Source organism: Mustelus asterias, chromosome 2 (assembly GCF_964213995.1).
Source record: "Mustelus asterias chromosome 2, sMusAst1.hap1.1, whole genome shotgun sequence".
Classification (NCBI taxonomy): domain Eukaryota; kingdom Metazoa; phylum Chordata; class Chondrichthyes; order Carcharhiniformes; family Triakidae; genus Mustelus; species Mustelus asterias.
Genome location: NC_135802.1, coordinates 81054739 through 81067453, shown reverse-complemented (window position 1 = coordinate 81067453; position 12715 = coordinate 81054739). Strand labels below are relative to the sequence as shown.

Sequence of the window (12715 nt, the reverse complement as noted above, 5' to 3'; positions counted from 1 at the left end):
TCATGGGAATAATGGTGTTGAAGGCTCAGCTGTAGTCAATAAATAGGAGTCTAACATAGATGTCTTTGTTATTTAGGTGTTCCAGGGTTGAGTGCAGGACCAGGGAGATGGCATCTGCTGTGGACCTGTTGTGGCGGCAGGCAAACTGTAGTGGATCCAGGTAGTCCAGGAGGCTGGAATTGATTGATTGAATCAATCATGCCATGACTAGCCTTTTGAAGCATTTCATAATGATGGATGTCAGAGCCACCAGCTGATTGTCATTAAGGCACGCTGCTTGGTTTTTCTTGGGTACCGGGATGATGGTCGTTGTCTTGAAGCAGATAGGGACCTCGGATTGTTGTAAAAAGAGGTTGAAGATGTCTGCGAATACCCCTGTCAGCTGATCAGTCTGGGATATAACTTGCAGGAGATGGTTTAAATTCAGCTTTTGCATTGTATCTCTCCCTTTGAAGTGTCGCTGTCTGAAATAAGGTGTGACGTTTGTGGTCTCTTGAACTGAGTATAATCCATTTAAGAATTTTCCAGACAGTTGCTGAATTATATTCTTATAATTTACATTCTCGGCCATCTTTGACTTGCATGTTCTGTTTTTTAAAAAAAAACATGTTTTATTCAATATATCTATTCGTAAATAATTCAAGATAATGGTCCAATGTCATGGCAGTTCACATAAATTTATTTCATGCCCTCTCTATAAGACATTTATTATCTATTCCCAAAGATAATGTCCATGTTCAAATGAGAATGGCATTTTGTAACAATATACTAATTACTTTAATTAATTAACTTTGATATTTGTGCTCTGCTTCACTGTCTGTGATGGAGTGGCCATCATGTTACCCTGTCAATTCTTGAGTCTCCTCCTTCCATTAGTGTTAGGATCGTGAGAAATGGGACCCTATTGCCAGTCCAGGCCCTTTTTTTGACATTGTCAGTTCTTTTTAACTGCAGGGACATTGAAGAATGTCAGCTTTCTAAAAGAACAGGCACAATAGCCAAGTGCCTGGCATCCTAGCTGCTGATATTGGGGCTACTTGAATGCATGTAGCATTGTGCCACTCTGGAGTGACCTTGCTAAGGCTAATGTGGCTAAATTTCTCCTGCAAGTAAGTGCAGAGCTCTTTGTACTCAATCCTTCACCTCCAGCACCCATGCCATGATGTCCCCCATCCCTGATCACCCCTGTGAGGCTTGTAAATGTTCTTGCCCCTTTGCACACCTTATCCATTGATGGACCCAGGGCTTCAGATCTTCTCTCCAGCCTTGAGATGCACGGGCAGAAGTGTATTCTGAGACTCCCTACTTCCCATACGCTTGATTGCAACTATGGAAGGGCATGCTCCCCCAAACCCTGTGCCCACTCGGAACTCACCCCTGCTGAACGCAGAAGGTCACTGAACCTTTTCTGGCACTGGATCCACGTGCCTCAGACCAGAACATGCACACTGACCTCAGCTGCCACTTCTGCTTAGGCTTTCTTGGTGAGGGGATTGACCTCCTCCTTCCATCCCTTGTCATGAGGATGTCTCTCCTGACTGCCACTGCCTCCAAGGGCAAACAGGCACTCATCGGAGTAAATGGGGGCTTGCTGCCTCCCTGAACTTCACTCCCACCTGGTATGTCTTCCTGCTGCTGCCGCCATTAGTTCCTTCTGGCTCCTCTATTGTCTTCAGCAGCCTCTAGTAGCCCGTTTAAACATGAGATCTGCGCCCACCTGGCTCTGCTGACCCAATGATGCTGGCTGTCACTTAATTGAACAAATAAAAATAAACTTGTGAATTTAATTCTTGGCTCTGAGTGCAATTTTAACTAAACCTGCTTGTAGGGGAACCTAACTAGATTAGATGCAATGCTGGTTTTGCATCTTCTCCTATTTTATTCTCTATTGAAGTAACTATCGAATATGGTGTGGAATGCCAGTTTAATCTTATCAGAAAATGGAAAATTAGGTTTAAAATTACCCACATTATTTATAATTAAAGTTTTGTCTGGGTTTACAGACATGTTGTCCAGCCTGCTTCAGCAAGCTCATCAACTAAGGAAGAATTAAAGTTCCAATTTTAATGAAACTTTATTAGTGTTAAACGGCAAATGCAAAACATGTTGTTTGTTTAAAGTATGGTTTGATTTGATGCATATACAGTACAAAGCCTAAAGGATAGTACATTTTTAATCTTGAACTTGGATCTTTCAGGTCTACCAAAATGTCAGATAAAAGTGATTTAAAAGCGGAACTGGAGCGTAAAAAGCAACGACTGGCTCAGATACGAGAAGAGAAAAAAAGGAAAGAGGAAGAAAGGAAAAAGAAAGAGGTCAGTTGATTTGGAAAAATGGATACTGCAGATTGCTTTAAATGAGCAACAAAGTAGGAAATCTATTGATTTCGATCCAATCACAAGGATCACTAAATTTAAACTGTAATTGGCATAATAACTTAATTTATTAGTTGCTTGCAAGCACAATAGGAATTGTAAAATCCTAGTATGTTCTTTATGCTGTCTGATATGTTCATCCTGTACATATTGTTGTCTTTTCCACATGCTTTGATAGTATTTCTCTGCATCCACCCTACATCCTTCCCATGATCTGATTCACACATTAAGACAAGTTAATTTCACTTGGAAAGAGAAATAAAGTTTTTCCTTTGACCACACTAAATTGCCCGTCAAAAAGTTATTTATGTGAAGTCAGACAGCCAATGCAGATAGAACTTTAAAGTTGCCTAAGACCACCTTATGAATTGGGATTCTCTTGTGTGAATTCAGCTAGAGATTTCCGTATAGGAGATGAAGTCAATCCTCCTGCTCTCAGATGCTGAAGAAGCAAGTAGGATTAATTATCAAATTAGGAAACTTGGTAAAAAAGCGTTGGAAACGGAAAAACCTCAGGTAAAATTTTCCGACTCCAGGTCTGTAGTAGTGCTATTGTTAGTGGAATAGTTGGTACGACATGGACAAAGATTGGAAGCTTCATTTTGTAGAAATATTTCCTTACACTAATGTAATAGAAAATATCAGTGCCATCATTAAATGACCAATTAATTTTATCTGAGCTGCTCTTTGAAATAGAAGCAGCAATGACTTTGCCACTGACAGAAGGCTGGCATCATTGAAATTGCTAGACTAATTTGTGTATTTCTACCATTGGAGATAGAATTGTCAAGGCCATTTGATAACCATCAAAGGAATGGAGTATTATGACTTGGTGAGGAGGAATGAAATGACTCCCTTATTCTCCCACTTCTCGTTTGGTCGTAACAAGGTTTGATTTTTCTTCAAGAATTTAAAGAGGATGTGCCTTTCCTATTCTGTACCATTTACGTGCTAAGGTTGTAGAAAATTACTCAGACGGATTTTCTGAGGTTAAGCAAAGAACAAGGTTAGTTAGTGAAACTATTCCTGCACTTAAAAAAAAAAGAGAAAAACGAGAAGCAATTCATACAATCGCGCACATTCATCTGGATGGAGGTAGCCTATGACCCTGGAACCCCCACAGCAGTGGGTGGGGGATGCATCTGCAGGTGGACCTTTCAGATTCGGTGTCCTGGAGGGGGGTTCATCTTCTAGCCTCAGAATGTTCCTGGAAATCCATCTTTGTTCTCAGGAGGTCGAAATTCTTGTCTCCCAGTGTGCTCACATTTTCAGACGGTCCACCTTCTTTCCTCAATAGTGGCTCAGTGATGTTGGGCACCTTTTCAATATGGCACCTGGACACATGCAGACTATGTGCCATCCAGCCCTGCCCTGCCACTGAATATGGTGTAAAACATCCAGGTGCATAATGAATCTCTTGTTTTCCCATCAGCCTCGCCAGTGGGAACCACTCCATGTTCCCACCCTGCCGTGGCAATTAGTTTCAAAATGGAAGAATTCCTCCTGCAGTCGGTCTTTCATGCTCCCCAGGGGATTGATCGTCTTCAGTTCAACTTCGCTGAATGCAAAATTATCTATTGTGGCAGTTCAGCCTGTCTGGGTTGTTCCTGTGGGAAAAAAATCATAGCTGTCTGTACAGCATTCCAGTTTAAAATCCAGCCTGTTAAAAATTTTAAAAGCTGAATCGTTTCTTCAAGGAACTCATCAGTTGGGATGTGAAATTTGTGAATCAGTGAACAGCCTCGTCCTTCGTGTCTTAAAACCATAGAATCAGAGCATCCCTATAGAAGGAGGCCACATGGCCCATCAAGCCTGCATCGACTGTCCAACAGAGCATCCAACAGGCCCATACCCTGCTCTATCCCCATAACTCCACGCATTTACCATGGCTAATACCCGTAACCTACACATTTTTGGACACTAGAGGGAAACTTCGCATGGCTAACCACTGTGCCACTCATAAATATGGTGAATGGTGTGTACTACTATTGCATAGGAGCCTATTTCATTACTTCTTGGATATAGATTGCTTTGTATAAACTTCCTTAAAGGATCTATAGATGGGTTGAAAATTCTCCAGCTCCAAAATTCATTGGAGTTTCCATATTTGACCTTTTCTCCCTAGTTCTTTCCCAGTCTCAGAACCAGAACTTGCTGCTCATCTTCACTCTGCCTTCATTCGTTCTGATCACCAGTTCTGAACCCAACTTCACTTTATTCCTAGAAAACCAAGAATTTTAATTTTGTCAAACTCATAAAACATTCATTTATTGGATTGCAAAATAAGCTAGTCAGCATTATTGATGAGGCTAATATTTAGGAGTGCGATTAAAGTAATATTTGTTGTATGCATATTTGTTGAATAGCAATATAAGCAATATGAATAATTATTAGCATAAGTCAAACTCCAGCCTACTTGTTCTGCAAGTTTATGCTGAAAATGTAAAAGGGGAAACTTGAAATAAATGAAAATCAAGGATTTGCCATATCCAGTCCTGGAGATAACTCCTTTAAACTCTCTACTCATATTTTTACAACAGTGAATGTTGTATTTATGGTCATTGAGGCACAACTATCCTGAATATGTTGCGCCATAACATTTATTTAAAAATGCTTTATATTCACCTCTTTATACCATTCTGTGGTTGAATATGAAATTTATTCCAGACATGAGGGGGGAAAAAAATTTCTATTGAAAGCTAACTTAATTGAGTTTCCTGTTGTTCTTTCAGGCTGAGATGCAACAGAAAAAAGAGCCACCCCCTGAGGACTCAGATCTTGACCGCAAGCGGAGAGAGACGGAGGCTTTGCTACAGAGCATTGGCATAGCCCCAGAGCCAGCATTAGGTAAGGAGCTTAGTCACTGTTTTATATAATGTGGTCTTGTTAACTCTGACATTTGTTTTGTTGTGCAAAATCCAATATTCTAGGACGATATACCATATAAGGCAGTAAAAGGGAAAATGCTGTATAATCAATTAAATAATGTTCCATGGCTATTTTTCTTGAGACAGGTGAAAGTTTCATGAGTTTGGATTTTTCAATCTGCTTTAAAATTAGTTGAAATTTGCAAATCATGTTAATCTGGCCATATTTAATTTTTAAATGAGCAGGTTATACCAACTCACTTGGTTTATTGCAGTTTATGATTTTGCTTTTCTATTCTTGACTAGAAAAATATATATTTTTGTCTAAATCTCTAAAGGGCATGAAGCTTGCTATCTGTGAACACTTCACACATGAGTATATTTTTTGTATAAACCTAAAAAAGGTTGAAATGTTTTCTAGCACACTCCATTTATAAAGTGGAAAAGCAGAATATAAAACTTAGTGGGGAGACGAAAGAAGAAATAGAACTTAATAAAAACAATTTAACATGCTTTTGAAGGGTGTATATTTGTAAATACCTATTTTTTTAAAAAGAGGTTGCAGTATCCCATTTTATAGCTCAATTGAAAAGTGCTTCTAGTGATTGGAGTGCTGGTCGGGAAATGATAACGTCCACTGGAATTTTGCTGGTTAAGTGCATCTATATCCAAGAAGTAATGAAATAGGCTCCTATGCAATAGTAGTACACACCATTCACCATTCTTTAACTTGGAAATGAAAATGAAAATACTAAAATTGGCAAACTGCAGAAAACTTAATCTTGAGCAGTGAGGAAATTTCAGAGAAGGAAAAATAAGTACAAAGGATACAACTTGACAAAATTTATACAAAGGGAGGGAATTAAAAAGGGAAAGATTTGGGGGGGAGCTAATAAAATAAAATTGGGAAATATCAGCATTTTTATTTAAACTATTCTCTAAGCCTGAAGTTAAAATTTGAGCTTAGATTCATTGAAAGAAAATAAACATCAGGTAATGGACTGTAATAACACATTGATACAACACAATTGACTCATATGTAGTTGTATTCATAATTCAAGAATTATCAAATAACAAAACTGGAAGTAATCGTCATATTTTTATTCAGAAGTAAAAATGCTGGACATTTCAAATGCTAGAAATACTCAGCAGGTAGGCAGCGCCAATGGAGAGGTCCTATGCTGTGTACTGCTTCTAGGCAGAAACAATTTCCAGCCCCTCCCAATGCTGCTGTTAATCAGAACCAGACATGGGGATGAGTGAACCTGTGGCCCATTAGCTGCCTTTATTCTGCTACACCTTTTCTTCCTCCACAGTACTGCAGCTGAACACTAAAACATTCATACATGTTGTGTCCCACTGTTGTGGCATTGAGTTTGAAGCCTGTTTATCCAACCAGATTTTCTTCTGTGTCCACCCGTGGCTTTTTAAATCCTCCTGTGTAATGAAAGTCACTAACCTTTGGATAGAAATTAGGGAGGGACTATGCTTTCATAGCAGCCGGACACCTCTGGGAATTCTTACTTTTTTCAATTGCAGACATACATTCCACTTTAAGTGGTGTACTGATCAAATAAATTTATTTGGAAATTGAAAATTCTGCTAAATAATGAAAGATCTTTCAAAAGTAAACAAAAAAACTAATCTGAACAGTTACATTTCTGTAGGAAAATCAATATTACTTGAGAATGGTGGTTCTTATTGCATGTTATGCATCTTGCTGCCATTAGCGCCATTGTTTTTCATGTAACAATCATGCAGCCTTCTAAAAATATTCTTATTTATGCAGTTGCAGTTAAAATTGTTAAAAAGCTGCACGATGACAAGATAAGGCATTTAGTGAATTGGTGGAAAAAATATTGGGCGGGATTTTACGGCCTGGCTCATCCCGAGACCGTAAAATCATGCCCGAGGTCAACAGACCTTTCCATGTTCCGCCCCCCTCCCGTTCTCATGGTGGGCGGGGTGGTAAAATTCCAGCCATTGATTCTATTTGTTGAAAATTGGATCATACGTGCTTTTATGCTTGTGATCTAACTTTGAACCAAATTTGCAAAATTTGGATCTGAATATCCTCAGCACCGTTGTATTATAGCTGTGCAACAGCCATCTGTATTTTAGCCTGACCATGGTTTTAGATTAATTCTTGTGATCAAAAATATTAAACAAATGTTAACATTAAGTTAAAATGAACAAGTAAGTGGCTGAAAAGATCATTATATTGATCTATTTTTCTAAATGCATTGATGTTTTAGTTGATTCATACTTGCTTTTCCTAACGAGACCATTGCAATGAATGTTCTGTTATTTGTTCAATTCTTTTTTGATTTAGTTCATAGTTTTCGGACATGATCATCCTTATTTTTTTTTTGCCTTTACAAATACCCAGAGGCATGGTCTACAATTAAATACATAGATTGCTATGTATTTTCTGACAGGGTTTCAGCTGCAATTCACAAAATCTGTTCATATAATATATACTTTGTCAGAAGCCTTTAGAAATGCATGTAAAATGGAGCAGTGTTTTAAGCGACAGAATTATGCAGCACAAAATGAGGCCTCACAGCCCATAGTACCTCTGCTGGCTTTTTAAAAAGAGCAATCATATTACCACTCCTCTTAAATTCAGTTTAACTGAAAATGGAGTGTAGCTTTTTTTTTAAAAAAAATGTTTCTTTGATAATCAAAGAATCACCTGACTGCTTTTTCACCATTCCATTAAGATGGATTGGAATAAAATTGGACATTTTGGAATTGTGATGAGAATGTCTGTTAACAGATCTTTTAACTACATTGGAACAAATTTTATTGTTCTAGCTCTAAATATGTTTGAGTACATATGCATCACACCCATTTTATAATCAATATTATTCTGTATAAACAAAGGAAATTGCAGCTGCTATGAAGGAAATGTTGACCATGAGAATCTGTTAATTTGTATGATAAGGAATTAAATAATCATCATCAGCAATGTTAAAAGTTCAAACATATAAAGTCACATTTTTCAATGCTTCTGAGGGCCGAGGGATTTCTGCATGTCAATTTTTATTTCAAGTTATTTTTGTATCTTGGAACTTGTACCAATTGATAATGGAAGAATTCTGTTTCATATTTGTTCTTGGCAAATTTGTTTTAGCTTCTGCTGTTTGCCTATATGTTGGCATTAGACTCTGAAAAGATTGCAATAAGTAACATAATCCTTTTTCAAAGAATATTTGCATGTGCGATTCAAATCGTTTCACTACAGTAATTTTATGGTGACAGCTGAAACCCTGCTGCATTTTAATATGATTGCAATGTGCACATTCCAAATTCATTTTGAGTGATTATTTTAGCAAAAAACAAAAATTAAATATTCATTTGGCTTTCTTCCCTCTTCTTTTTCTTTATGCTTTTGGCTTTTACCATTTCAATTCCATTTTCTGCCAAATTCCCCACTTATTTAAACTCTTTTTCTTGTTTTGTTTCTTGTCTGATGTTGCTCACCATCAGTGCAACCACTGCAATTAGTAACATGGGATGCCTGTTATTTTCATTATTTAGTCCCAACCCCTATGTCTCCTTCCTCGAAATCAGTGAGCACGCCCAGTGAAGCTGGTAGCCAAGACTCAGTAGACGGTGGACATGGTGGAAGGTAATCAGTTTGTTTTTTGTAACTTGTTTTGGTAATTATTTTGACAAAATGCCATTAATACTATTGTCTACATCATTGATCTGTGACTCATGTGGGGAAATAGTTCAGTTAACACTGAAAGAAAAGAATAAAAGCAAAGTAATAGGATAATTTTGGGCAGTCATCATGTAAGTGCTTTTTGACAATGCTAGGAAAGACATATAGGGTAAGGAAGTTATGAAGCTACTTCATAAATAGTTTACTTCAGTTACACATGGAAAGATGTGGGTTGAATACATTTGATTAATTTTCGATGGACCCTAGAACAATCGTCGTATTTACAAATAAAATACTGGAAATGCTGGAAATTTGAAACAAAATTAGAAAATAATCTGTTGTCATCTGTAAATAAGTTTAACCATTGTGAGAATGCAAAAACAAGCATTTTGCTAAAGTTTATTGGGGCTAGGGGTGGGAACTTGGAAAGATGTTTAAAGGGGAAAAACTACAGATATTCTAACCACCAAGAAGACATCACTTGCTCAATTATTGTTTCAAGCTACCTAGAAATGCAGGAAATAATTAGACCATGGAATGTTATGGCACAGAAAGAGGCCCTTCAGTCCATTGTGCCTCTTTGGTAGAGCTATCCAAGTAATTTCACCCCTATCCCACCTATCCTTCTTATCTTGTCCTACCACCTTAAATTATTTATGTCTGTACACCTCCAGGTCTCTTTGCTCCTTCAACTCCTTTAAAATCATATCATTTTGTTCTAATCGCCTCTCATTCTTCCTATCTAAATTTACCACTTCACACTTCTGTTTCTAAATTTAATCTGCCATGTGTTTAGACTTCTTACTGTGTTCACCCCAGTCCAACGCCGGCATCTCCACATCATGTTTACCTATCATACCAGTATGTGTGCTCCTGAAGTCTGCTACCATCCCCTTACAACCCCACCATAATGAAATTTGAGCTCGACATAATGTTGTGTTCTACAATCACATTTGCTCCATGCTCACTTTTCCCAGGAATTCTCTCTCTGACCAGTGGACCCTTTCACCCACTTGCAGTTTTCTCCCTCTGATCTCTGATCTGCTCTTGATCTTTTCATTGAGAACTATCGGTGTGACATTGGCCAAAACCCACCCACCTTGACAGGTTTAGAGTCCTTGTGTTATCCCCTCTTCGTTTTGATATTGTCCAACTAGCTGAGTGTTTGCAGCATTTTTTAAATTATTACCATTATGTTACAAACACCCTTGGGCAATCTATTCCAAACATTCATTGTCTTCACTATAAAATTCTGTTTTGTGTGTCAATTCACGTTTTCTCTTCTGATAGTCCAGGATTACAGTCATGTGACACTGTTGTAATGTACTGTTTTATGTTCAGATTAACTCTTAATGCAAGGACTTGCAAAAGACAATACAGTAAGTCGTTGTTTTTAAGCTGTCCCAATTTAAGTGGATTCACTGTATAGTGATGTATGTTTTTATGTCCCGTTTCCTCATTAAGTGCAGATCTCCACTATAGCGTTTTCTGTCTTGCATGTCATCGAGTCCTGTCGGGTTGGGGCCATTGTATTATAGTGTGGTCCTACATTTGTCCTACATTGTTTTGTTTTTAAAAAATACATCCAAAGCCAAAGTTTTGGGTGAGGCTTTTAGATTGCTATTAAAGTTTTTTTTTTAAACATAAGGTTGCAATGTTTAAATTTTGGAGTTTTGTTGTGATTTCTAAATCACTTTTAAACAGGAACGCAACTGCTCAGTAAGTAGCGTGTCTGTTGCTAGAAAGCTAAGAAGAGAAACCATCAATGAAATGGGATGTTTTAAAACAGCTTGAGGCTAGATAAATAATACTCGATATTGCTAGAGTGCCTGGGCTACCCTTGTTAGTGGGAACAATCTGTGGTAACGCTTACAGAATCAAACAAATTACGCAAAGTGTCACACCTTTAAATACTAGCAAGGTGAGTTAAACTAGAAGCAACATAATGGATAATATGGAAAGACTTTTGGCAGTATAGATTGAAGACCAAAACCAGCGCCCAATGTCTCTTAGTTTGATGGTCATCCAGGAAAAAGCCAAAAGCCTGTATGAAACTTACAGAATGAGCAGGGTGAGCTTTCTCAGTCAAAGTTTTGAAGTTAGTCATGGATAATTGCAGTATTTCAAGGAGCATTTCTATCTGCACAACATTGAATTATCCGGCGAAGCAGCTGGTGCTGATACAGAAGTGGCTAATAAATACTCTGCCCATTCGAAGAGTCACAAAGAAGGTGGCTACTCACCAAAACACGTTTTTAACATTGATGAGATGAATGCCACAGTGAACATACATTTCCAAAGAGGAGAAGACTATGCCCAGATTTAAAGCTGCCAAATATCGCCTGCCTGTTGTACTTGGTAAAACACTGCAGGAGAATTTTAAATTTAAGCCTTTAGTGGTATATCAGTCCGAGACACCATGGACATTGATGTGTTATTCCAAAGAAGGTCTGCACGTCATTTGGCATTCGAATGAGAAAGCCTGGATGATGGGGGCGGTCTTCCAAAATAGAGTAGGAGGTTTACAGCATGGAAACAGGCTCTTTGGCCCAACTTGTCCATGCCACCCTTTTTATTTAAGCAATAAGCTAGTCCCAATTGCCTGTGTTTGGCCCATATCCCTCTATACCCATCTTACCCATGTAACTGTTTAAATGCTTTTTAAAAGACAAAATTATACCTGCCTCTACTACTACCTCTGGCAGCTTGCTCCAGACACTCGCCACCCTCTGTGTGGAAAGAAAATGCCCTTCTGGACCCTTTTGTATCTCTGCCCTCTCACCTTAAACCTATGCCCTCTAGTTTTAGACTCCCCTACCTTTGGAAAAAGATGTTGACTATCTAGCTGGTCAATTGACTATCTAGCTAGAATGGTTCTCTCTGCATGCCATTTCTGCCTGGAGGAAATATTGTTCCAGAGAAAGTCTCACCTCCTCTTGGATGATTGCCCAGGTCATCCCATCAGTCTTGATGCATTGTCTGAAAATGTGAAGGTAATTTCCCTGCCAGCAAACATGACTTAATTGCTATAGTCTTTGCATTAGGGAGCAATTGCAACATTTGAAGCTTACTCCCTTTGTCGTACCTTCCCAGCTCATCAAGGCAGCAGATGGTGAAAATGTTCCATCAATCGGGGAGTATTGGTGTGGCTACAACATCCTCAAAAACATTGACAATATTGTTGATTCATGGGGTGAAGTTAGATCATCATTTCTGAACGGTGTGTGGCAGAAATTCTGGCCTGGATGTGTCAGTGGTTGTGGAGAATCTCACAATTCATCTTGCAATTCAGCATGAAATCATCACCTTGGCAAGGGAGGCTGGCTTTGAAGTGGATGTGGCTGATGTTGTGGAATTACTTGTATCCCACGTCCATTGAAGACTTAGTTCATCTGGAGTCAATGGGCTGAAGAGGAAGAGCACGCTGAAACACCACCCTTTGAGTTTTGTCAACCATATGACTATCAAGTGCTTTCTAACTCATTGAAGAGGCAATAGAAATCATCACTGAGGATGACCCAAACTGAGAGTGTAGTGCCAAAGTGAACATGGAATTAAAGATTTGATTAAGTGCTACAGAGATATCTACCAGGAGAAGGAAAAGAAAACCATTCAACATTCCTTGGATGAGGTTTTCAAGGTTGTTGACAATCCTGGTTTTTCATCCCATTAATTGCAGCAGGACATGGCTGTTGCACGTTGCCTTCAATTCAAAACCACTTCAACTTCATTCACAAGAAGAGGACCAGGATCTCAAAGCCTAAGGTCATGGTACCATGCAGGCAGCACAAAACACCACCAGC

General features: G+C 38.5%; 1 protein-coding gene across 2 annotated transcripts in view; it reads left to right on the top strand.

Moving 5' to 3' along the window:
• dync1i1a (dynein cytoplasmic 1 intermediate chain 1a) overlaps window positions 1-12715 on the top strand; it is a 229551-nt gene that overhangs the window by 15265 nt on the left and 201571 nt on the right. For both annotated transcript variants that reach the window (XM_078227973.1, XM_078227966.1), the window contains exons 2-4: window positions 2198-2315; window positions 5108-5222; window positions 8786-8876. In XM_078227973.1, coding sequence (XP_078084099.1) covers window positions 2208-2315; window positions 5108-5222; window positions 8786-8876 — 314 coding nt within the window. In that variant the 5' untranslated portion in view covers window positions 2198-2207. The remainder of the gene's footprint in view (window positions 1-2197; window positions 2316-5107; window positions 5223-8785; window positions 8877-12715) is intronic.